The sequence below is a fragment of the Coptis chinensis genome, chromosome 7 (genome assembly GCF_015680905.1).
Source record: "Coptis chinensis isolate HL-2020 chromosome 7, ASM1568090v1, whole genome shotgun sequence".
Taxonomy (NCBI): domain Eukaryota; kingdom Viridiplantae; phylum Streptophyta; class Magnoliopsida; order Ranunculales; family Ranunculaceae; genus Coptis; species Coptis chinensis.
This window is the reverse complement of record NC_141462.1, coordinates 57764472-57791870: the sequence shown is the minus strand read 5'-3', so window position 1 is coordinate 57791870 and position 27399 is coordinate 57764472. Positions and strand designations below refer to the sequence as shown.

General features: G+C 35.8%; 2 protein-coding genes and 1 long non-coding RNA gene across 4 annotated transcripts; 2 read left to right on the top strand and 1 right to left on the bottom strand.

The window, feature by feature from the left end:
* Positions 1–11894: 11894 nt before the first annotated feature.
* LOC147488125 (agamous-like MADS-box protein AGL29) lies at positions 11895–12814 on the top strand. The gene has a single exon (XM_086573471.1). It carries the CDS (start codon positions 11907–11909, stop codon positions 12654–12656), a length of 750 nt encoding a protein of 249 aa, XP_086429597.1. The 5' UTR covers positions 11895–11906; the 3' UTR covers positions 12657–12814.
* Positions 12815–13776: 962 nt separating this feature from the next.
* On the top strand, positions 13777–25880 carry LOC147488123 (protein REVEILLE 8-like). 2 transcript variants are annotated; one of them, XM_086571572.1, is made up of 9 exons: positions 13777–14128; positions 14204–14261; positions 18785–18908; positions 19022–19159; positions 19283–19405; positions 21960–22069; positions 23832–23891; positions 25352–25465; positions 25557–25880. In XM_086571572.1, exons 1-8 carry the CDS (start codon positions 13998–14000, stop codon positions 25460–25462), a joined length of 855 nt encoding a protein of 284 aa, XP_086427698.1. In that variant the 5' UTR covers positions 13777–13997; the 3' UTR covers positions 25463–25465; positions 25557–25880. The 2 variants fall into 2 exon arrangements, with proteins under 2 accessions (XP_086427698.1, XP_086427699.1); XM_086571573.1 differs by having other exon boundaries at positions 13802–14128; positions 19283–19390.
* On the bottom strand, positions 19390–21372 carry LOC147488124 (uncharacterized). The gene is made up of 2 exons (XR_015201464.1): positions 20104–21372; positions 19390–20022 (listed from the first exon to the last, which is right to left on the bottom strand). It is a non-coding gene; the product is annotated as an uncharacterized LOC147488124 (long non-coding RNA).
* Positions 25881–27399: the final 1519 nt, after the last annotated feature.

Here is a 27399-nt window from a genome sequence, read left to right as displayed (position 1 = left end):
AATTGTTCAAATACATATATGCATCAAAGACTTGAATTCCTCAAGCAATTAATTATCATTGATGCTTATGAGCTATAATTTGCGACGATTAATTATGCAGATATTTCTATGAATCTAGTTGTGAATATTTTGACCTCGGTGCATGAAGAAAGTGATATGCAAGAAATACGTGAATGTAAACGTGTTTTCAAATTTATAATTTAATGGTGCATTAAATGAATCTCATATATGTTGTCTAATCATAATATAGTATGGGCATTTATTATATTGGTGTGATAGATGTAAGACTTTCGGAATTAGCGATTAGCTCTTTAGTATTTATAATATGAGATTTATTTACACATATTTGATCAACCTTAGCTAGCTTTTAATATATTTCATTTTGTGGCATATATAAGAGTTTCGAAAACGAGGCTATAGACGATTGACCAAGCAACTCAATTCCCCGTTGACAAGAAAAGAGCAAGCCTTTTCTGAACAAAGTTCACCAGGTTGTAATCCACAAAATCCATCTCCTGTTGTAACTAATGATGAAAGCGTCGGAGATTGTAGAATAGATGGTAATTAAGTCGATAGTGTGCCAATCACGTTTACCTTATCATTTATCTATTTGTGTATTATATAAGTTAAATTTTTATAAATAAATGTTTATTATTTCCCTATCTAGATCTAGATGGTCCAGTGAAGAAGAAACCAAATATGGACAAAAAGAGAGACATTAAAACAATTAAAGCTAGCTTCCCCATTAAAACTTGTCTGCGCCCACACAGCCTGAACATGTTTCACATGGTGTAACTCAAAATACTTAGAGGAGAAAAATGCAGTGCCTGCAAAACTAGGTGAAACTCTATTAACACTTGATAAATATTTTGTTATTTCATGTTTTATTGTAGGTTTATTTTTTCTTATGGGTACCCTACTCTAGATACTTTTACCTCCATTCCAGATATCAAGTTATCTCTAGTTTTTTTTGGATGGTGTATCATATTCCAGTGAATTTCACTTATCAAAATAAAGGTAGTTGGGGTTTAATTTACATTACATTGCTTCTCACGCACCATTGATATTGATAATGTATAATACTTGAAAGATTTCTTATGCCAACCCATATTTAGTAAGATCCCAAGCGTAAGAGCAATCCAATGTGCAGCAAGAGGAACCAGTAGCCGTGTTGGAAGAGAAACGAGTAGCAGCGTAGCAGAAGGAACCAATAGCAGTGTAGTGACCATAAAGAAGTGCAATTGCCCAAAAAGGGAAGGAAGAGAAGGGGGGCCATAGTGTACATGATGTACAAGAAACAAAACCAGCACCTATCAGAGTAACTAGGTCAAAAAGTTATCTATAAGAGACATGTAAACTGGGTTGCTAAGCTTTAGGAAAAAAAACATGTTTTTTGAATGATTTGAGTTTGTAGCTTATGTCCATGTTTATGTAAGTTGAGTGATGGACGTGGTATATGGGATAGTGTATGTGGGGTAGACTTGTAAGTAATATGGGGGTGCGATAACCAAGTAAATTAGTTTTCTGATATGATGCAAACTTTTCTTTTGGTTAGGCTGCTTTAATTTCTTTTGGATATTATATTACTTTTAGATATATATTATTTTGTTGATGTTACTTTCGACATGTCAATTGCAATGCCGCGGGTTATTTATTGTTTGTAGTATAAACAACGGAATTGGCACTACGCCGAGTGATGTTGTTTATAAGTATTTATGGATGATATTTTGTTGTTAAATGGTCTTGTTTTTACTTGTGGATATATGTTGTTGATTTTTTTTTAAGCCTCAATAAAACCTTTTTTTTTAAAAAAAAAAAAACCTATCATATTAAGTAGTGAAGTGATTAATCAGCCTTAAACGTATGTCTCTTGTTCTATCCAAACTTCCTTCTATGCTCATCTTTTCCATATCACTTATAAGGTAAGACTGATATGTTCAGGAACTTTATGCTCATTTAATTTAAGTAAATATGTTCATACGAGATTAGGTTCTAGTTCTACAAATTTATATAATCTATATCAAACACTTTTTTTTTTAAAGATTGATGCTTACGCACGGAGAATAGCCTCAAGTAGTGAAGAAAAACAATATGAGACACTGTAACTAAGTATAATCGATGTGCTAAGCTACAAACTTATTATACCGGCCTAGTTTTTAATGATTCAAAATAGCTTGACACAAAGTCATCTTCACCTCGATCGACTTTTCATATTCCTCAAAACGAGCATTACTTTCATACTTATACAATATATGTTCAATTATACCCCAGTATGATAATATATAAAAACGGTCAAATGTAATTAAAATGTCAAACCTCATCGTCCGCTTTATCGTGATGCTCATTATTTCAACAAAACATTCATCTTGATGATCTATTGCTACTGTGAATATAATAAGAGAATTAATTCTTATAAACTTAAACAATATTACTGACTATTTATTTAATAAAAAGTAGGTTTGTCATTTTTTTACATAATTATATTAGTCAAAATTTTAACAACTTATATAAATGCAATTACAAGTAAATAAGCGGGATTGACACTTCAATACATAAAAATTTTAAGGTCTGCAAAGCAAGCCGAGTGCATTAAATGTCAGCGACTTCAACTTCTTGGACAGGTTAAGCCCCAACACGACAACACTCAAATGTCACCAAGATATTGATTTTTGATTTATACCTTTATGGTGTATACAGAGAATTTAAGGGACTAGAAAAATAAAGTTCTCACTATTGAAAAATAGGGGGGGGGGCTTTGGTCCTATTAATAATAGCGATATTAGGCTTTGGTCATATTTTTTTTCTTGATTAATTATTAGTCAAATAAGTTGACTACGGTCATTCTGCTTCTCTTTCCAATATGACCATAGTACCCCTGAGCGTGCCTCTCACATATTTTTAAGGTGAAGTCATTGGTTTTCCACGTGTTGCTCAGTAAACAAGTTACTAAGATACAATAACATCTAGCCCTTGATCTTTTTATTTGGCACATCTCATGGTTGGCCTAATAAATATTATGACCCAATAAGTGTAACGGGGTTGACAACTAACCAATTTGATCTCTCTTCAACCCGTTTCCAACCAAAAGAAAGATGGTAGCACATGTTTTAAAATCTCTTCAAGCACCGCCTATTTATTTATTTTTATTTTTTTCCCGATAACCAAATACTGCCAATGGAAGTGTATTCCAATGAAGAACAATGTAACACATACCCTTTGTCTTGTTTGATATATAGACTCTCTCAATGCAGATGACAAGGCACAAAAACCAGGGGAGGAGTATGAGATTATATTTATGGGCACATGAATTGAACTAGTGAAGGTATCCCAAGTGTGAGCTGCCTTACTAATCCCTTGAAGAAATGTTTGGTATGATTGTGGAGCTTCTGGTCATAAGTAATTTGTGATTGGTATACAGTGAACTATGTTCTTATGTGTTAATTGGCTACAATATTGTGAACTTGCTTATTGTTGCTATCATATTGTAATAATGCTTCCTTTTTGTTGGCTTCTACAGGTTTGCTCAAAAGTTATAGAACCTGGTAATAAGAACAAGAGACTTAATACACACATCCTTATTCGATAAGATATAATATTCTTAAAGATGAAAGTACGTACAAAACCGTTACGTGGAGAGAGTCTTGTTAGTATTTTATTCTTGTAGTATATTGTCAAATTAACGAACCGCCATGCCAAGAATCTCAATTAGTGACATCAAATTTATGCAAAATGATTACTTCACTCGACTAATTCAAGGTTATTAATTGATAGTTTTTGATGATGTTGTTGGCTAAATGGCTTGGTGAAGCACTTGAAGCCATTAATGTTGACGGAAATTAACGAATGAAGGAAGCTACTGCCCTTAATCAAAACCCAATTTCTCCATTTCCATTTCTACATAGTGGTGTTCATGGGGCAAAATAACATTTGGGTGGTGGTATTGGATAGAGATATGTTAACGGTGAAGACGAGTTGTTGACTCATATCTTTCCTTGAGAGGCACTCCTAGGGCATTATATATGGCCATATTGAAAACTCAAACAGATGCAAACAACTTGACCAAGGTGAACTTTGTTGACTCACAATCAAGTGACAAAGTAGGACCAAAACCTAAATACCCCTATAAAAAAATGGCCTCGATAAATTAATAACACAATAATTTGTCAACTAAATTTATGACAGTGTCAATTATCATCGTCTAATTACAATTAAAACTATATTCATGTGAAGATACTCTTACCATATAAAGACAAAGACCGCGTTAGGGATTCGTGCATGCAAACATCTAAAATTAGTCAAGCTACATTGATCATCTTTTTTTTTTTTTTTTTTTTTGGTAATCAAACTGTTTTATTTATATCAACAACGGATTACAAAGCATTGTCATGCTCCAGGCTTTGTTTCAGCCATATTGGAACTATCTGACAAGGGATAGAAGGGAAAGAAAACTGGATGTCGACCTCATTGTTTGGTGAGATGAGTGTCCAGTTCTGGTACTGTGGATATGTACTAGCAGTAGTCGCCAGTTTTTGTGCAACCAAGTTTGCACTTTTGGGTACATAATTAATATTTACAGAGCCAAAAAGTCCAAAAAGATTTGCTGCATCTGAAAGTATCAATTGATCTTTCCAGGAAAGATTTGAAGGCTTGTTCCTCAGATAATCCACCGCAGCTTTCGATTCCAACTCCACATCAAGCTTTAAGGAGGTGTCTTTTGGACACCAACCGATAGCTTCTCGAGCGATCCTCTACAATTAGATTCCTCAGACCTTTGGTAAAGCAGCTTGTGTGTGTTCCTCGCAGCCACAAGTTTGCCTTTGTCATCTCTCAAAGCATACCCATAACCTGCCTTTGTTTTATTTAGAAGAAAGCTAGCATTTACATTCAACTTTAGATTGCCTTTTGGAGGTGGTAACCAATTAATGATGATAGGCAAAAGCAGATTGTTTATGTTAGGCCTTGGTATACATAGCTCGTCAAAGAAGTTTCTTATGACTTTGCTTATTCTGTTAAGAGAAGGTTTAGACTTGGTATGGAGGATGTTACACCTGTCAACCCAGATGTTGTAGTAGAGAAGCAGGCAGAATTTGGTCCACTGCTTTGTTTCTATAGGCCAATCAGGTGGTGGCTTGAACCAAATGTCAATCCACCTCTTAGAGGAGTAAAGTTTGAAAACCTCTAGACAAAACATCCATGGTGTTTGAAACCACAAAGCTGTTGTGAAAGGGCAGGCCAGCAGGAGATGGTGGACACTCTCCAACTCATTACCACATAGAAGGCATGATTTATTAGGGATAAACATAATATAAGATAAATGATCTCTAGTGGGTACCATCTCATGATAGAATTTCCAAGCCAGGAGAGCGTGTCTAGGCAAATTTGCATTGTTCCAGAAAGATAAAGTGGTATCATGGTTTACCGACGTATTAACGGGCATGCTTAGTTTATTATACATAGATTTAACACTATAAGTGCCTTTTTTGGTAAGGTTCCAGTGTAAAGAGTCATCTAGGTTTCTAGTGGAGAGATAAACATTATGAATATGCATGGCAGTGTCCTGGTTGAAAAGAGAATGAACAATAGAAGAATTCCATGTTCTCTTGTCTTTGATTAATCAAAAGAGATCTGATGAGTATAATTAATGTTGAATGAGGATAAGATGGAGGGATTTTACCACATGGTAGCCAAGAGTCTTCCCAAATATCTATGCTTGTACCTGTGCCAACATGCCATATAGAATTGTCTCTAATGAGAGGGAGGATATGCAACATACCTTGCCAGAACCAGGAGGAGCCCTTTTTTCTACCAGTCTGTAAGATGTTATTGTTAGGAAAGTACTTACTCTTGAGCTGTGAAGCTACTAAAGTAGTAGGATTAGTGACAATTTGCCAGAAAATTCTAGTTAGGTGAGCCAGGTTATTAAGTTTGGAGTCTCTAATGCCAAGGCCTCCTGATTTTTTGGATTGACATATGAAGGACCAAGTTTTAAGATAGCAAGGCTTATTCTTATCCGTCTGTTTTCCCCACCAAAAATCTCTTTGGATCGCATTAATTTTGTCCATAATGCGTATGGGTAAAAGGAAGGTGCTCATATGGTAAACAGGTATAGCAGAGGTAATGGACTTAATGAGGACCGTTCTAGCGGCTTGCGATAAAATTTTACTTTTCCAACCAGAAATTCTCTTGTTAATTTTAAGGATGAGGTCATTGAAAATCTCAGATTTGGGCTGACCAAGAAAAAGTTTTGTACCCAAGTATTTTTCTCCCTTGACAATTCTTTTCATATTAAGAATCTTTTGAATATCGATCACTTTTCATTTGGGAATATTTTTACTAAAATGAACTCGACTTTTCAAAGTTTATCTCTTGACCCGGTGATATGACGAAGTCATTGAGGATAGCAAGAACGAGTTTGCTTCCTTAATGTCCGCTTCTACGTAAGATAAATGCATCGTCTGCGAAAAGCAAATGCCAATGGGAGAATTTGTTTTTAGCAATTTTAATCCCATGAATCTTATTATCGAAACAAGTTTATTTATAAGTCTAGATAGGACTTCCATACACAAAATGAAAAGAAGGGGGACAACGGATCACCCTGTCTCAAACCTCTTTTGGATTTGAAGTGACCATCGCGGAGAACCATTTACAATAACAGAGAAATGAGGGAAGAAATCTGAGTTATGTACAAGAGTACTTAGGTGAGGGTCAATACCCAAAGAATTCATGATCTCAGTTATAGTATTCCAATTGATTCTGTCAAAAGCCTTGGACATGTCAACTTTAATCGCCATAAGACCAGAGATGCCCTTTTTTTTTCTCATGGTGTGGAAAATCTCATGAGCAAGGATAACATTATCAGAGATTTGCCTACCAGTAACGTAAGCACTCTGATAAGGTGAGATGCTAGGGAAGAGAATAGGTTTGAGTCTGTTAGCTAGAGTCTTGGAAATGATTTTATAAGAGATGTTGCATAAGCTAATGGGTCTAAAATCTTTACTATTGGTTGGATTAACAAACTTAGGGATAAGAGCAATGTTTGTATGGTTGAGATTATCAAGACTATGAGCGAAGTGAAAAAGTTTGAGACCATTTTGAAAATATCTTCCGTAATAGATCCGGGAATTTTGGTAGAATAAAGGCGGGGAACCCATCCGGACTGAAGCCTTAAGAGCACCCATCCCAAATAGAACAGACTTAACCTCTTCTTTGGTGATAGGAAGAAGAAGAACATCATTTTCATCTTGTGTAATAATGTGGGGGAAGAGGTAGGGGATGGTTGTAGAATTAACCGGTTTATCTTCGTTAAGGAAGTTTTTAAAGTGAGACACCGAGTTTTACCAATGAGGGTAGAGTTGGATACCCAAGACCCATCTTGAGTTTTCAAATGATCAATCCTATTATATTTTTACGGTCTTAGGGTCTTTATGTGAAAGTACATCGTATTTCTGTCACCCTCTTTGATATCAACATCCCTCAACTTTTGTTTCCAAAAACTTTCCTCACATTCCAAAAGGTTATCAAGTTTATTAAGAGCTGTTTTCTCAAGAAAGATGTTTTCCGTAGTGGGAGCCTTCATCTGAAAGGAAGCAATATTTAAACGTAAATCTTTTATTTGCTCAAAAATATTACCAAAAGTTACTTTATTCCAAAGGTTAAGAGCCTTTTTAGTGGAACCAAGATTTTTTGAGAAAATAAGATGCGGTGGAATAAGGGGATCTTGATGATAGGAGTTATTCCAAGAAGAGTTTATAGTATTGTGATAATCCGGGTGCTGAATCCACATGGACTGAAATTTAAAAGATTTAGGTGTAGGTTTATTGGGTGGTTGGGTGTCCAGAAGAATAGGACAGTGATCCGAACCAATAGCCGCTTTATGAACAAGGGTGGCATCAGGGAAAAGGGTAAACCAATCAGTATTAACAAGAGCTCTATCAAGTCTTTTTTGGATGTTGTCAGGGGAAGTTCTCTTATTAGACCAAGTGTAAGGGTAACCTTGAAAACCAATATCAATAAGAGCAAGATCATTTATAATAGTGTGTGGGGGGGTTCCCCATCCTGGTACTCATAAGGTTTTCCACCTAGGGATTCTTCATTAGAGATAGTAACATTAAGATCTCCTATAATCAGGATAGGAAGGGAAAACAAATCTAAATTTCTTATAGGGTCCCAGCTTGTATTTCTAAAGGTTTTATAAGGGCTTCCATAGAAAAAGCAAGCAATCCAAGATTGATGGGGATCATTTTTGATTTCCGTAGTTATCGAATTGGTAGAATTAGAGAGGATAGATAGATTAATGCCAAATTTCCACAGAGGCAAAAGACCACCGCAGGTGTGGATAGGAGGACAGAGAAGTGGTGCGGGTAGTTTAGTTCTTTGTATTAGAAAAGCAATGGATTGCGAAGAGGCTTTTGTTTGAGAGAAAAAGAATATCGGGGGTTTTCAAGAGTGATCAAATGTTTCAAATGTCTAATGGTAGAGGGGCTACCACATCCTCGGCAATTCCGGTGATCGTCTTCATTAATTAACTCTCGGTTGGTGACATTGCAATGCATCCACAAACCCAAATAGAGACCAAGATATATTATCACAGAGATGATGAGTAAAGAAGATCTTGAACATCATATAATAGACATCATATGAACAAAAGATTTCAAAGCGGTGTTGCGGGGAGGTATAGATATAAGATAAAGAGAGCCATAAGATGTGAAGTCACATTTATAATTACCGATTTCATAAGACCATTTAGGATTAAAGGGTTTGGTTTTGAGCAGTTGGATTAAGTGGTAGTAAAATTGCCAACGGATCATGATATTTTTCGGACATGTTATTGAACCGGAAGTAATAGGTGTTTGGAATATGCACGACGATGTGAAGAAGAAGTGAGCCGATTTCCCACATAGGCAATAGCGAAGGATCCTCGAGATAATTAGCGATTCGGGGATTTAGTTCGGCTGAAATATATTGGTGGTTTCAAACTGTGAAATTTGGGATTCGATACTCATCCTGTACAACCACCATTTTACGCCCATCGATTATTTTGGTAGAGCTCAAACTCATTGTTAGCATATCATATTGCATTTCCCCATATAAGTGTTGATTGCCAGGGATCCATTCTTGTTCAGTCTCTGCCGATTTTATCATTAGTCCTTTCGAGAGAAGGAGTTGGCTGACCATTGGACTGTGGATTATATCCCATACAGCTTCAGTGGAGAGTTCTGATAGTCTCAGATTTTGGAATTGATTACTAACCAGGCTTTCCATCTGATTATTGGTGATTGTTTCAAGAAACTCAGTAGGGATTTGATCCGGTGATGGTATGGTTTGGGGTGGTGTAAGAGGAGTGTAGAAATTTTCTTCCATATATTTTGGTGGGATATATTGGTTTGATTCGTCTTTGAAAAGATTTGAGCGTTTTTTCTTGGTTGGTCTGTTGTCATCTTCTGTTAAAAGTTTTCCTTTGTTTTTCGTAATTTGCTTGAAGGTGGGAAGACCGGTTTTTTTTTGTAATTTTTTTGTGGGTTTGGGGAGATGAGATTTTGGAGATGATCAGTGAGAGTGATATTGTCATCGATCAGTGATGGTGTGGTTTGGGATTTTGGATTTTTCCTTCGGGTGGGCTTCGGTTTGGAGATTATGATGGGCTTTTGTAGTTGTAAATCGAAAGAGATATCCATACCAACCCGACTTGGAATTGGGATTGTGTAGCCTTGACATACTTGTGGCTCTGGTAGTTTTGAGGTCTGTTCAGGAGCCTTTCTTATGAGTGCCTTTGCCACCTTTCCTATGGCAGTAATATATTCAGTTGTTGGTGTTGCGTGTTCTTCCGTTGTTATTTGAACCATTGTTCCACTGCACAAGTTGTGCTGTTGTATAGCCTCTGTTTCAGCTGTTGTAGTGCCAACTGTTTCCAAGTTACTCGATCTATAGATTTCTGGTGTTGTTCTTTCTTGAAAGAGGATCGGTTCAACAACTGGAGAGATTCCTGTTATCCTTAGAAGCTCTGTGACTGTGGGTGTTGCACCATCACAGTTGTTTGTGTCATGAGTAAAGCGGTGACCTATTTTGCATGAGTGATAAAGAATTCCAGTGTAGACAAAGTCGATCCATGTTGGCCCCATGTAAAGAGTTTCAGTCATAGTTCCTTGGCGCATGGGTTTGTACAGATCTACTTCTACCCTTGCTCTGTACCCAGTTGCATCTCTTGGGGTTGTATCCGGTGGATCAATTTCTTTAACAATTCCAGCAGCAACAGCTATGAGTTTGATCACCGATGGTGATTGGTGTTCGAGTTGAAGACCGGTGAAATTGATCCAGAAGAGAGAAGTCTTGAAGGTGACCTGATTTGGTTGGTTTTCTGGATTGAAATCCTTCAACGCAAAAAGATAGCCCATTATTTGCCACGATTCATTTTTCAAGATTTTTTCCTTGTCAATCTCATTTTCAAAACTGAGGATGAATCGACCACCTTCAGCTGCCAGGATATGCAGTCGTTGTTTGAGGTTCCATTTTCCCCTGATAGCTCTCATAACTTCATTTGGGTCAAGTTTTGTTTCAGTGAAAATCTTCCCAATAAGTGATGAGTTCCATCGAGCACTGGTTTGTAGAAGAAGGTTTCTGGGTATTTCCATAAAAAAGAGGTCTTCTTTGGATCCTGTGAGATGAGCTTGTGCTAGAACATGTGTGATGTCTTCCATGAGGTTAAAGAGGTGTGGCTGTTGGGCTATAAGTAGAGAAAAACGGTGGTGTTTTGGTGATTGTTTTGTAAGTGTGATGATGGATGGGAGGGTGGTATTGATAGTTTTGGTAGTATTTTCGTTAGATGTGTCATCAGATTGGAGAGAGGGTTGAAAGGATTTCTTGAAAGAAGAGATTTCTGATTGCGGCTTGGTTATGGCGTATTTGTTGTCAGGTCTGTGTCTATCTGCAGAGAGAAGTCTCTGAATCTGCCAAAAATCTACTTTTAGATCCTTTGCTCTTACACATGAGTGAATCTGTGCCCAGATAAGAGAGAAAGAAGATGTTAGAGAACAAGGGGAAAAGCATGGTGGAAAGCAGAGACCCAAAAAATGAGATATATGGATCATCAAGAGCATAATCTTAAGATTTGCAGAGAATAAGAGGAAGCATGTAGAGTACATCCTATCGACCAACAAAGAGATAGGAGGAAAGATAACAATTTGGACCGAAAACTGTGATAATAACAATTTGTGGATACCCAATTTAACCAGAAAGTGGGTTTCAAAGACTTCCCTGATTGAGTCAATGTCTACAATTGTCTCAACTGAAGATTTGATTCCGCCGCCCTTCTTGGTTTCTATCATTTCCTTGATATCTACTTCATAGTTCCTTATCATCAGAGAATGAACAAGCTTGTTTCCATCTGACTCCTTTTCTGTGTTGTTGTTTGAAGCGGATGATTTATATACATAAACTTCGATCAACTTATTCCATCTTGTAGATCTCCTCTCTGGGATCCAGGATCTCATATTTGTGTTAACTCCGATCATCTCCGATCATCTTAAGATCTGTTGAAAATTCCTAGCTATTACTACTTACGAATTGCTCTTACTATAGACAATCGAGGGCCACAGTTCAACAACGGATTTTCATACAAATATCTTAACTAAGTGACTCGTCTCAAGATTCACACAAAATTCCTATAATTGCTTACGAGTTACGACCCCTAATGGTTATACGGAATTGATTATTAACATAGAGCTTAATGTGTTGTGCCGATCTAGCATAAAAGATGTCAAAATTTTATGTACAACAAGGACAAACATTTTCCGCATCTTTTCTAGGAAATGTAGCATATATTAAGAAAGAAAATAAATTTAATAATTAGATATTAATTTGGGCAGCCTTGATATGGTTGTTGTGTCAGGGCCATTAGCCTTTAAATACCTATGTTTCTTCCCTTCTCATTGCAAACCAAAAACAGCATAGTAATCCATTTTTGTTCTCTTTGTGTTTTCTTTACGATTATGGTTAGGAAACCAAGTATGGGTCGTCAAAAGATTGAAATCAAGAGAATAGAGCAAGAAGACTCTCGACAGGTTACTTTCTCAAAACGTAGAGCTGGTCTTTTTAAGAAGGCTAGTGAGCTTTGCATCCTTTGTGGTGCTGAGATTGCTATAATTGTTTTCTCACCTGCAGGTAAGGTATTTTCTTTTGGCCATCCAAGTGTTGAAAGTGTTACTAATCGTTTTTTTACTAGAGGTCTTGCTTTAGATGTTATTGGTGCTTCTGTTTCGCTTGTTGACACTCATCGTAGTGCCAATGTGCGTGAACTCAATCGACGGTACACCGAAGCACTTGACCAGTTAGAGGTCGAAAAAAAGAAGAGTGAAAATTTTCAAGAACAAAAGAAAGCTAGTCAGAACCATCCTTGGTTGGAAGCACCAGTTGAGAATCTTGGCTTGCATGCTCTAGAACAATTACTAGCCTCATTGGAAGACTTTAAGAAAAAAGTGTCCAACCGTGCTGATGAGCTATTGGTCAATGCTTCTATGCCTTCAATTCAGCCTTTCATGCCTTATATGAATACATTGAACCCGGTGGGAGTTACTGATCTTCACTTTGCAACAAACCCAAATGATACCATGCTTCCTCATGGATATGGTTATGGCTTTGGTTTCGGACGTGGTTTTTTCTGAAGGCTCTCATTCAGTGATTTATGTGGTGGTTTAGATCTACAATGCTCTAATTGTATTTCCGTTTTTTCTTTTGTTTCGACTTGCACTTGATCAAGTTAATAATATTGTCTTATTGTTGTATTTGATCAAGTTAATAATATTATCTTATTTTGTTTCAACTGGCATTTGTTGCTACTATCTGTTTAATTTCTATACTTCTTTGCCTTTTCAAGTGATAATACACCATATATTATTATCCAAAAGAGAAGAGAGTGCTGCACTAAATGGTCTAAATCGAATAGCAGATGTTGGATTAATAGAATTATCATCCAACTACAAGTTCAATATGTTTGAAATATACATTATTCTTTTTCTTTGCAATGAACTGTTATACAAAAAAAGATCTTAATTGTTCAATCTATTGCAAACAATTGACAATTTGAGGGAGCCACTTTTAGTATGTTCATTAATGTAAAAGATACAATCACTCTTTTAGTTATAGAAGTATAGATCACATTTACCTTTTTCAAAATTAATATCACAAGAAAAAGAAAAAGAAGGAATGGAAAGATCTTATATATACAATAATTAAGTTGCCAACCAAGATACATACATAAATAAAAAGGGGTGGGGTTTTCTAAATGGTCTAAATCAAATATCAGATGTTAGATTAATAGAATCATCATCCAACTACAATTTCAATGTGTTTGAAATATACATTATTCTTTTTCTTTACAATGAACTGTTATACAAAAAAAGATCTTAATTGTTCAATCTATACAAACAATTGACAATTTGAGAGAGCCACTTTTAATATGTTCATTAATGTAAAAGATACAGTCACTCTTTCAGTTATAGAAGTATAGATCACATTTATATTTTTCAAAATTAATATCACAAGAAAAAAAAAAGAAAAGAAGGAAAGATTTTATATATACATATAATAATTAAGTTGCCAAACTAAGATACATACATAAATAAAAAAGGGGTTTATTATTCTACCTAAACTAGAATCATCTAAAGGGAATGAAAATTATGAGCATTAAAAAGGCATATGGAATTATGGATAGAACCTTAATACATTATTAATCATCTATAATAGTTTTATATTATAATAACAGTTGGCCAAAAACAGACAAAAGAATTGGGCGGGAGGGGATTATGTATTTATGTGGATGAAAATAACGATAGTGACTCAAACCCGCGAAACAAAACCACGACACGTCACTCTCTCCTTTTCACTGTCCAGTGTCCACTCATTTTCTTGGCTTTTTCAAACCAAGCAAAAACCTAACGTTTTTCTTAACGACTCTCTCTCTCTCTCTATATATATTTTCAAATGTTGTTTCGTTTTTTTTCTTCATGATGAATTCTTCAAAACGTTTGTTGAGAGAGAGTTGTGGTAAGAAAGTGAGGAAGCCATATACGATTACAAAGTCACGTGAGAGTTGGAGTGATGATGAACATGATAAGTTTCTCGAAGCTCTTCATCTGTAAGTACCGGCCTTTAAGTACGTCCATTATTACATTTCATAACTAATTTTTTCCTTTCTTTGTGAAAAATTCAGGTTTGGTCGTGACTGGAAGAAAATTGAGGAATATGTTGTATCAAAGACTGTAATTCAGGTATTTGTCAAACAAATTACTTTCTTTTCGTGTAATTGGCTGACAGATGGCAATAAGATTGATTGGGTGGTGTTGTGGTAGCTAAAAAATTGCCTACCATGGAATAATTGCTGACATGATTTCAATATTGATGTTTATTTCTACTAGTAAGTTATAATTTGAAATTTTGACTAGTACGTGCTGGGAAATAATAATTCGAGCTTGGTTATTTAACTAGATAAGTGAGATGTTTGTGTCAGAATGTCAGGAAGAGAAGAGGTGGTTGAAATGAGAGTATGAACATACTTTCCCATTATGGTTTTTTTGTTTGTTGAACACAACTCCCCTGTGGACATGTGATTATGAACATACCTTCCCATTATGTTTTTTTTTAGTTTGTTGAACACAACTCCCCTGTGGACATGTGATTAACCTATATATTATTCCGCCACTGTCCCCATTGGCCATGTCCCTGTTAGAGATGTGCAGTCTCCCGAAAAGGCCTTGTGCCCACAAGTGGAACTTGGGCAACCACTTATGGTCCCATGTCTTGGACGGTTTCTAAACTATGTGGTTGTAAACTCTAGTAAACTTATGAGCAACCACTTTTGGCTAGACACCTTTAAGACGATCTATCTTCGGTCTCTGATATCACTACGTGCACTAGTCCATGCAGACGCTGATACTTCCCGCACTTGACCACCTCCAGTGGAAGGATGGAATTTTCCTGAAAAGTCCTTGTTCTTAAGTAGGGCTCATGCAATCACCATTGAGCCCATGTTTTGGACGGTTCCTAAAGGATGTGGGACTGAACTCCTGGCGCCTTCACCATTTTCACTCACATTTCCAGCAGCCCATGGGATATCACAGGAGACCTCAAGCTAGTCCTTGAGGAGTGTTCCAATGTGAAAGCATTACTTTATATTTTGGCAGATCAACTTGATTGGAAGCCAAGTACCCCATCACTTGCAGAAGTCCCCATGAGTAACACAGTTATGACGTGAGCTGCTTAAAATCTCATGTTACTGCCGAAGTGCTACACAGTTGTAATATCTTGTTAGTTACCCAGATCGTCGTGCGTTGCATTAGAAATAGTTAGGAATATAAATTTAATGTCAATTTTAAATCAAGAAGAATTCAATATATTATATTTAGTAGGTCGTGATTTTCCTATTTTTTTTGTATTTTCAAGAAATTTGCCCAAAGCCTGGTCTTAACTGGTCAAATATCATTTAAGACAAGTGCTTAATCAATATTACAAATAGGGAAATCTTTTTTAGGGTACTTTTGGATTTTTTGCGAGTAGTTGTTCAACTTAAGAAAGGTGCTGACATTTGGCAACATCGTTAGGTAGTGCGATGGGCATATTGGACATTTAGTTGAAGTTAACTAGCTTTAAAACTGGTCCTGCCATGTGGCCACGTCTTTTTCTCGGAGGGTCTTTTAAAAGTGTATGCATAATCTAGTTTGCATAAACTTTTATAGGATCCACTTTTATATGCATAGACTACTTTGCATATAAACTTACTTTGCATATAAACTTTTAAGGAACAATCTTCTTTGCATTTTTTGGCCATGTTCCATGGTAAGTACGCTTGCATGTGGAATCTCGTGACTTAAAATTGCATAATGGGATGGAAAACTGTGCAGAAACCACTGAAAATGAGGATTTGATGGTTCGTATGTTGGGTTACCACCTTGCAATATGTTTCTTCTCCGTTTGAGCTTTTGACGCAATGCCCCTGACCTGGCAGTAATCAATATGATTGCTTTGCCCTTCAGGGCATTTCTTCAAATCTTAAAATAAAATATTATGATGCAGGAGCATGTTGTCAGGCTGATGTCAGCATCAGATACGATGATGTCAGCCTGGCCATGTTGGCTTAAACCTGAGCTCATACGTCATATTTAGTTGTTAGTTCAGTAATTAGTAACTACTTTCTAGTTTAGTAGTTGCTTATTTGTTTTAGGAAAATGGTTATTTAGTAGTTTCCCGTTTGGATTCTAATTGGAATTAGGAACTAGTTTTATTTTATAAAGGCATGTTAGCCTTCAATTCAGATGGTTGTTTTATAGTTTAATTGAGTTCAATTAATTGATTTTTTTTTTGTTTTTTTTTATTTTCCTTGAAACCCTAATATTTGGTGTTTATCAATTTTAATTCATCGCTGTTAAATTTTTGAAGATGCTTCCGCCTTTGTATTACATCATATTATATTCTCATCGGCAATCCCACTGAGCAATAAGTTCTCCATTGATGAAGAATTGAAGATCATCCTCACAAAAAGTTAACCCAAAAGGAAACTCCCCACCTTTTAAAAATTTTACCTAAAAAATCTAAAGCACTGCATCTTACTGTTACTCTGATTTGATTTTTCACAGGGGTACAAATTTTCATCGAATTAACTTTTCGTGAGAATGATCTCACCGTCAAGAAGATCTTCTTGGATGGTTGGATTGATCATTGTCATTTGTTGTATTTAGATGTTTCTTGTCATTGATCATGTTGATTGTGTTATGCTCTCAACTAGTCCACATTAAATTACAACTCCCTTACGTTAGCAAAATTATGTCCGCAAATTAGGTTTTGTCTTGGCATGATAGTGCCTTTTGTGGTACAAAACATAGCTGCTGCATGACTGGATCTGCCCCAAAACTAGCCTCTTCCATGTGTATGGAAGTCTATATATCATTAGAGAAGCACAAATTGTTATGCACCTTGGCTATAAGACTATAACTTTCAAGGAATTTTCTGCTTCCAGAAAGACAATCCATCTTTAATTGAGTCTGGTTTTATCTATGCTTTACACCAGCTTCTAGATAGAGTTATTTCAACGCCAATGAGAATAAGGTAAGTTTGTAAAGGGAAGTTACTAATCTTTTTTTTAATATATTTATTTCTTTCACTAGTCAAGGTGTAGTACAGGAATTCTTACTTTCATATAAGTCATATAAAATTCTACCAACACTCGGCCAAATTTTCCCTTGGCCATGAATAAATCAGGTTTACGGATGGACATCGGTGAAGATAGTAGGGTTTGGAATCTTATAATGAGAAGATTTGAGTGATTTGGGAGGGGAAAAGTGTTGAGGAAGTCTTTCTTGTTAGGAGTTAAGCTTCACTGGGGTTCATCGTCGGAGTAGACATTTTGGGTGTAGCTTAGTGGCGATGCTAAATGGTTAGCTGAACCATTTAATGAATCTATGGCAAAGACAGGATCAAGTAATAGTAATATTACTATTATTATTATGGTTGGTATTTGTATTTGACTGTTCTTTTTTCTCTTTCGAGATACCATCAAGATATTCTTCTTCTTATGGGAAGTTGTGCTAGGACATGTTTTTAACCTTTTACAATCAAAGGAAACAAGATAGCTTTCAACTTTTGCTCGGTGTATTCGGATGAAATGATTGTTCTACACTGTTTGAAATGTCTATTTGAAACCTCAATATGGAGCAGTTCTTGTCATCCTATAAAGTGTGTTTTCATTGTTAGGTCCTCTCCCACTTTCATTTACTTGAAATTATGTTTTAATACAAGCTTCAGTTGATTAGTTTGAAAAGAGGGAACTCACTTTGAAGCCAACCACATTTCTCATATAGAGCTTGTTCTAACAAAATTTGGTATATATGATGCTTTAGATTAAACCAAACGGTGGGGAATGAGTTGTTCAATCCGCCCTAGATGTTAGGAATGTTACATACTTTTTTGTTTCCTGGTATTTATGCTTTACTGTTGGTTATATATCTTCTTTCATGTTGAATTATCGAAAAAAAAAAAATCTTCTTTCATGTTATTTTGTTTCTTATTTTTTCCAATTTTTTATTGTGTTCTGTGGTAAAATTGGATCGTTTCTGAGTTTTTAACTCCAGATTCATACTCTCTCTCTCTCTGTGTGCGTGTGCGTGTGTTTGGGATATAACCAAATCGAAAAATGACTAAAAAGGGTATCAAATTTTGCACGTTTTGACAATATGGGGACCAAACTTTTTTTCCTGACAGTTTGGGGACCAAACTGTTTGATTTTTGTAATGTTGGAACTTTCGTCAAATTTCTCACACACCGTTTCTAATTAGTATTAATTTTCATTTCTTTTTCGACGGTATTAGACTTCAAATTATTGCCACATACTCCTAGTTGTACCACGTCAACATGTCTTTTATTTTTTGAAAAAAAGAAGAAGAAAATTAATACAAATTAGAAACGGTGTGTGAGAAATTTGACGGAAGTTCCTACATTGCAAAAATCGAACAGTTTGGTCCCCAAACTGTCAAGAAAAAAAGTTTGGTCCCCATATTGTCAAAAAGTGTAAAGTTTGATACCCTTTTTAGTCGTTATACATAACCAAATTAAAAAGAAGTCTAATGAATGCTGATTAAGTGATTATGTGTTTTTGTACTGTATATATTGTTGTTGTTATTGTTGATGCTGTTGTGATAATTCTTTTCCCTCTCTATTGTTCCGTGATGAACAGGCTATGCACATATTAATACCTCCCTCAATATATGTTCACTAATTCCATAACTTATGATTTCATTTGCAGATACGGAGTCATGCTCAGAAATACTTTTTGAAAGTTCAGAGGAATGGTGCAGTAGCACACGTGCCTCCTCCTCGTCCCAAGCGCAAAGCTGCTCATCCTTATTCACGGAAGTCAATGAAAGATGGTTTGTTAGCCTTGACATTTTCTTTTTTTGTTTCTTTTTCTTTGCTCCTTTTTTAGTTTCTGGTGTCAAGTGTTAGTGACTCGTCCTCTGACATTTTCTTTTGGCACTCCAAGCATCCATTCGTCCTGCTACATTGAGTTGCATTGCTTCTGGATTTTCAATATGGGACGACTCTGCTGTGCTCATGAACACTGCATCAAGTGGAAGCATATCCTCTCAAGATGAATACACCCATCTTCACACATTTGAAGGCATGCATATGATCTCATGTGTTTTCTTTTAAATGTTTTTGATTCTTTTGCTGATTAAACTGTGTAATCAGGTACATTCTTATTCTGAATCGTTTAATGCTCATATGTCTTTTTACGTCGCAGGTTCAGTTGACATTGCATCAGAAGGTTTACTGAGCTTGGGTAGCAACAGCTTTAATGGTAGAGAAAGCTCGTGTACAACATTATCAAATTCTTCCATGCCAAAGCCAGGTTCTTTACTAGATGGTATTTATCTTCGTCATTGCAAAATCGTATTCTTTGCACTTTGTTGAAAGCTGTATACCATATCACACAGTCAACTATATGTTTAAGTATGTTAAACCTTTTAGGTAGTTTATGAATGTGCCTAACGAAGAAAAGGTTGAAAGTAATGCCTGTGTGCTCGATTTCTTTTTTTTTTCTTCAACTTTTGTTTTTGGTTGTTTTGTTTTTTTAAAAAAATATGTAGATGGGTATGACTCTTTTGAGTCTTTGCAGCACGCCAAATGCGTCACTGTAATAGCTTCATTGGGATTTCTGAACTCCTCATTGCGTGAGAAGATTTTCTCCAAATTGAGATTGACTACATTTTATTTTTCTCCAGTACTTGAGATTTACCGTTCATCATTGAATTTATTATTTATACGTAACGTGTGATGTGTTTCCGTATCCCTTTCGTCTTCTTTTAGCCAACTCCCATTCCCTACTCAATTATTATTATTTTAGCTCTTTTATTTTATTTTTATTAGTTTTTATTTTCTTTTTTGTTTTTTCTTTTGTTGTGAATTTTTAATATAGGACACTCATTAGTCACAAATTAGTAGGGTAAAAAATGTTAAGGACACACATGGAATTATATATGTCTATCAAATGTTGTATATGTGTGATATATTCTTTGTGATTTATTTCCATTTATGCATTGCATGGCATGTGTATATATATACGACGCTAATTATTCATTCCATTCAAAGACACGAAATTTTATACTTATTGCAACTATAGGATGAATTATCGGAATTATTATACTAAAATTGTATTGTTGTTAATGAAGACGAAGTTTGGAGAGGAAAGAGAAAAAGAGGATACGGCCTTATTAGTTTCGGCCTTGTATCACTTCAATATATATATGAAAAATAAGAGTTTACAATAATAAAAACTTCTTAAAATATTTGGGTTGGGGCAGCGCCCCCGAACCCGCAATAGGCCGAGTCCTTCAATCCCCTTGGGAGGTGTCCTCGTAGAACTCTAACTATGTTATTTGTCCCTTCAAATGAACTTGTGTAGAATTTCACCCTTCAATTTTTCCTTCATCCTCTTTCCTACAACTTAGTTGTTGCCTGTGTCTACGGTTGCAGTTGCCCTAGTAATCTCCCCAGGGGCAGACCAAGGAAGGGTTAAGACCTTCAAGTTTCGTACTACATTATATAGTATATTACTATTGTAGGTGCATCAAGAAAGGTACATTCTACTACTGATTTTACCTTCCAATTTTCCAAAACAATCCTTCCTTCACTCCTTAAGTCTAGCTTTGTGTCATAACTAGAAATAGGCTTCTGAAAAAAAAAAAAAAAAAATCAAAACGTTACAGTCAATCTTGATATTGCTTGTGCATTGAAGCAAGAGAAAACTCTAAACATCCATACATCGACTGTCCTTACTCAAGACAGTTATGTTCTAGTGTTAAAAATGCTTACCTAAAGCCTCATTGACATTTGGTACAATAGACATGGTTTATGGAATGTCCAAAAAGAAAGCTTCCAATAATTTTGTGGTTACCATGCAAGTAATAAGAAAATGGTCCCCATATTATCCATATTTTTTAATAAAGAGAACACAGTATGTTATCCCTTTTCTATTCAAATTATATGTAATTTGATTCTCTTGAGGTACCCTTCCCTCAGAAAGTAACCACTCTGTAGTGGATAGAGTTAATTGAAGTATTTTTATAAGAAAACTTTTATCCATTTACTCTTCTTGAAGCATTCCCTCAATATATTGCTTGGCAAGAACTCTGTAATAGGACATTAAGCATTTCCTCTTATCCTCTTATCCAAACTGCACACTCGCTTACAATAAAGTTGCCAATATCAAAGTCGGTAAAACCTTTGGGTGATGATACCAGAGGTCTGGGGCTCGAATCTCGCCAGCATCAAAGAGTTACTGATCTCATTTAAAACAGGCTTGCCAATAAAATTAAAAAAAAAAAAAAAAAATATATATATATATATATATATATATATATATATATATATATATATATATATATCTTCCACGCCCAATCATTTGTATTTTCTCCTCACTATTACCTTCATACGAGGCCATTCACAGCCCTTATATCAAATCCGCAAATCTGAGTGTCTTTGTTTGAAACCAACACATACAAGTTGCCAAATTCCTTGCATAATGCATTATCACCAACAAAGACATCTTGCCAAAGTGCAAAGAAAACCCCATTACCGGGTTGGAACAAGATAGTCTTCTCAATCTACTTTTACACATTGGTGGTGCTCTTTCAAAGAGTGATACCATATGAATTCTATGGTATTTTGGTCCTCCATATGCTCTCATTGACTTTGTACTTACCCATGATCACCTTTTACGGTTGTACCAAAGTTGGTATTTTTTTTTTAGTATATGCATAACCATTTGGCAAGGAGAGCCTCATTCATGTGCTTTAAGAACGTGCACTCAGTTCCTTTATTCATGGGCTCGAAGAACTTGCACTCAAGCCTCTTAGGCTTTTCTGTTCTTAAGTAGCATGTAATTTTGTGAAATTACTTAACGATGTCAGTATTTGCAGGTATGCCAGACTTTGCCGAAGTATATAACTTCATTGGGAGTATCTTTGATCCAGACACAGAAGGTCATTTCCAGAAGCTTGAGGAGATGGATCCCATCAACTTAAGAACGGTAAGTGTATCTGTAATTTGCATTAAGTTTTGCGACAATCTTGAGAATTAGATTAGATATATATAATTTTTAGGACAGCTCAAATTCATAGTCTTATTGAGTTTATTATCCTGCTTGACCACAAAGGATCCGAAGGAGGCTGATGAAAGCGTAAAGGAATTAAGACTATTTATTATTCTTATTATTATTATTATTTAGTTTATTTTTTGTTTATTTATATTTGTTGGGGTTTGATAATTGACTGGAGCTGCAGTGATACTATTTTACCTCCTACCCAATTTTGTCTAATATTGCCATTTAGAATAGTTCTATTTTTCTGTATCATACTATGCTTCCTAAGAAACTTGATTTTACAATATATTCAACGTAATAATAGTATGACCTGTATCTTTAGTTGGTAGTGGTTAAGAAGAGCCTAACTGCAAAGTAGTATCATATTTATTTATATGTTATCTTTTATAGTAAGTGAGTATATGGATTTGGCAAGATAATTTGTAATTGGACTTTACGCTCATGTATGATTATTACATGGAATATGTGTGTTCAAGTTGGTGGAAACATAATAGTACCCTAGTATTATAGGTAGTACTGGGGGTATGACTGCCTTAAGGAATTTGTACTTCATCACTAATTCCCCCTTCACACTTGTATTGTTAATGGACTTTTGACGTGATTTTTTTTTATCACTTTCTTTTTTCCATTAAATTAGTTTGAAGTTTTTGAGCTGTGTTTGAAAACTTCGTGTTTACTGAAGTGCGCTACCAAAGTAATTGAGGAGACTGATATTTTGAGTAGCAGTTTAGTCAGTATTTATGAGCTTTTCTCAGTTTATTAACAAAAGACACACATTCCAGGGAATTGTATAATTTCAGTAAGAAAAGATGTTTGTCTAATGGAATTATTTCTTGCCCTACTGTGAACAACAATTCCCATATATATGCAACATCTATTTTACAGCTAAACTGATTAAGGCATGTGATACTAGTGTAGGGGGTCTTGTCCTACATTGGATGGGAAGTGGTTTTGGACCCTGGATACATTGTGAGACTTCTCACTTACTTGTGTTGAGACCTTTTGAGAGAAACCTCAAACCCATGGTGGGTAAGCGTTGGCTTGGGCGTTCCGCATTTGGGTGGCTAATTGGGGACAGTAAGGACTGTTGGTACGTGGTGGGTTGTTAACAATTTGTTATACTAGTCGAGGACGGGAGGGCTTGCTCCTAAGGTGATGGATAACTGTGATACCCCAAAGGAGTTTAGTCTCACATTGGATAGGAATCGGTCGTGAATCCTGGATAATTTCTAAAGAGTTACCGCTTAGTTGGGTTGAGGCCTTTTGAGAAATTCTCACTCATGATGAGCTGGCTTTGGGGTTGGGTGTGAGGTTTTCTGAAAAGGCCTCAACACAAGTGAAAGTCTTATATAATACTGTACTATATTACCTTAGTTTTCCATTCTCTCTATATATATTTACCGGACATCTGGAGGGGAAATATAGTAACTGCACTGTACTGGACCAAACTGCTACCTCGTTTGTTTCTCGAAATAAATGTTTTAGAAGTTGTTAATATGGAAGCTAGTAAGCCTCTTTGTTCATCTGTGATGGTTATGCTTGAAAACTATTCCAATAGTATTTCATGGACCCGTTAATTATTACTTTCTTTGGTCTGTATGGAATCAGTTGAGGATCACATAATGACTGCTGATGAATGGGGCTTTGCTAAATTTTCTGCTTATTCATACATATACCTGTGAATTTTCAGGTGTTGCTTTTGATGAGAAACCTCACTATCAATTTGTCAAGCCCTGGTTATGAACCGATTGTAAGTATAAAATTTTCTCAAGTACATCTTAGTGTTCTTTGGGTATATAAAACTGGACCTGCACCGCTACTCACATCCACACGCATACACAACTTGCTTGGTGGGTCAATACCTGTGTATCTTTGAAGTGTTGCAAAGATGTGGCGATGTTTGTCTTGTGTCCTGTACACTGCATTGTGTACATGATATCTCACTTCTAATTCCATTTGGATTTAAGAGTTCTTTAGCACCCGTGGCTTGGTATCTCTAGAAGTCAACATTGTATTTTGGGATCGGCCACACATCTCAACATTGTTCCAAAATTCTTTAAATGTCTATTTAGCGTTCAGGGAGTGAACCTAGTCTTTCTATAGCCATCCCTCCATCCAGAGTTTTATGGGAGGATTGGCTGTTGGGATGTAGTAGGAATAGAAGGAAGAATGAACTAGCAGTGGTTTTGGTCAATTTTGCTTGCAACACACCTAGAAACAGTTCCCATATATGTTAGGTGGGCACTAAAATGGAACTTCGATTAGATGCGACCTAGGTTACATTGACACGCCGTATCGGACACGGATATGAATTGTCGGACACGGCAAAATATCAAAATTTGAGGTAAATTACATGCAATATGTGTCCGACACGGACACCTGGATACATATCTGACATGGATTTTTTCAAAATATGGCGTGTCAATGTAACCTAGGATGCGACTATTCAATCCAGCTTCTTAGATGTCTGCGGATTCCTGGCCTTGACGAATGGCCGCCCACTGTTTACGTTAGAAAGTAAAAGGGCAGGGTATAGCAGGATGAACAAATGTGAAATAAGTGTAAGCAGTGTCGCCTAACTCGATTGGTGATTGTTTCGAGACTAAAAGGCTGTGAAAACATCGTGCCTGGTACGATTGGGGCTCCACTGCGTAATGCAAGATTGAGCTCTTAGGATGCGGTTTGTCGAGGAAAGCTCTTCGGGTGGGTTTCATTAGTAGAATTCCCTGGCCCCATTATCTATGCTAAAATGCGGGGCCGGGAGCTTAGTTCAAATGTGAAAAGAGTCACTGACACTTTGACTGCCTTTGAGACTCAACCCAAGTGGTCTAACCCCTGATGCAAACCCCAATGGAAAGGAGGTGGACTGTCTGGACCACACACATTCGTTGGGATAAGGAAACACTTGGTTCTTGACTATTTTAATAAATTACAATCATTGTCACATCTTAATGTAGATCAAGAAATTATTGTTGTATGCCTTGCCAACCAAAGCGTAAGCCTAAGCACACATTTTAAGGTTCTCTAAATTCTAGAGAATGCAGTTCTTAACCTCCCACCCACCCCTCTTTCTTCTAAACCCAAACTTTCAATCTTTGGGGAGTTTGGAAATATTTTCCATGGCTACATGGGCTCCTCATTTTCTTGGTTGTACCTTATAGTCTTTTGGGAAAAAATAAATATCGTTGACAATTCTTTATGTTGGAACAGGAGATGGTTCTATCATCCCATGATACTAATGGCATAATCAGTGGCAAAACAGGAGTTATTGCCACAAGAGACAGAAGTTGTTATCTACCACCTATAATGGCTGGAAACTAATTTGTAAGTTACATCCATGACATCTTTCCGTTTGTACTCAATGAAGCTAGCTTTTCTTGAAAACAGTCAAAACACATATTCCTTTGATGGTCAGGGACTGAATGGTGCTTTTGGGAGGTTTTGATGATTGAGGAGCGACTGGAAGGTGGATCGGGAAAAATAGAATTTATTACAAATGCGTCTGGTGAAAATTCAGTACTTGGCAAACTTATGGATCAGCGTCGGGATTAGCCCTATATATGTGTATGTGTAAATAATACGTGATGTCATGGCTATGTATTTGCCTAAAGATAGGGATATGGACCTGTGGTTCTTGCTAGGCTTTTTACTGTTCGAATTCTCTACATTTTCTTTCCAAACTTGGAGCTTCTAACACATACTTTGAAGTTACAATAAAATGCTCAAATATTCCATGTTATTACACATTTTTCCTTTTTTATAGTAGATTTATCTATTCTCAATATTTATGCAAGCACATTGCAAAACAAAATTCGGATGAAAAAATAGTACCACAAAGTCCTTCAAGAGTTAAGTTTGATGATATCAATAAAGTGTTACAAAAATAAGTATAACAATAATTCACACAAACACTCTTCACTCTTTTGGATAAAAGAATTATCATCCATCAATTATCAGTAGAACACTCGTAAGAATTTTTAAGCTTTGATATATTTTACTCCAAAATTATTAAAATTCCTACAACCAAAAAATGTTTAGATAGCTCTTTATGCAACCAAAGTTTGTTACATATCGAATAAAAGTCGTTGAGCTACTGCAAGTTCAACTGTAGTTCTATCGCTCTGAAATACTCATCACAATGCAAATTCAATAATAGTTTTCTTGTGCAATACCAAGGGTAGTTCACATAGGACATCATATTATTATACAACTTGGCAGGATCCTGTTCCATGATTATATGGACATTCTATAAGCATCCACACCCATCTATGAAGTTAGAGAGGTGAAACATACTTAGCAGGATCCTACTCCATGATATGGACATTCTATAAGTATTTGGACCCATATCTTTTAGTACTATCACATCTTCCGGCACTCAGAATGAGCAAAAATTTTTAAAATTTATTTTTCGCACTATCACATCTTCATGTACTCAGGAAAAAAAAAAAAAAAAAAAAAAAACACCTAAACTTGGGAAACCAAAGGCAGCCACCTCAGTTAATTTAATCATCGCTCTTGAATAAAGTGATTTTACTCACCGTACCTTGTATTTTTTATAAGAGTCAGTTCCAATTTTTGTTCCAGGAGCTTAAATGAAATGTAAAAAGGTTGTATATATTCAGTTCAAAGAAACCAATGCATTGTTTATAAATGAAATTAGTTAAGTACATATACTTAACGTTTTGTTTACCATTTGGGCCCTAAATGAAATCATCCCAAGTGCCAAATACAATTTTGCTTTTGAGTTTATTTGTGTTTCTTGATGATACCCGAATACAAAATCTAGATTGTCATAGTCAACACTTATTGTGATGGAAAGACTATATGGATTCACATGTACACGTATTCTATTGCTCTCTATACATTGAATAGAAAAACAACATCACATGCGTAACCATGCATGCATTGCATCTATCTGTCTTCCAAATATGATTATCGGTGATCGTCTGATCCTTTTATAGTATTCTTAAACCGATAGAAACATAGTTATCTACATTAATGAGAAAGAACTTGGGAAAGTTTGCACCTTGATAGTTGATCTCGTGTTAACTTTGACATTTTCTGAATCGAGTGTTCGAGTGTATGTGAGCTGAGAGATTGTGTTTGAATGGTTATTAGCTATATCAATAGATTGTCTAAAGAAATAATGGCATACAAAGAATTGAAGCATAAATCAAATGTGCAAATAAAAGCACTCCATTATAATAAGACAGTATTCTTTTTACAGGTCTAGACCTTCAATATGTATTATCATATTA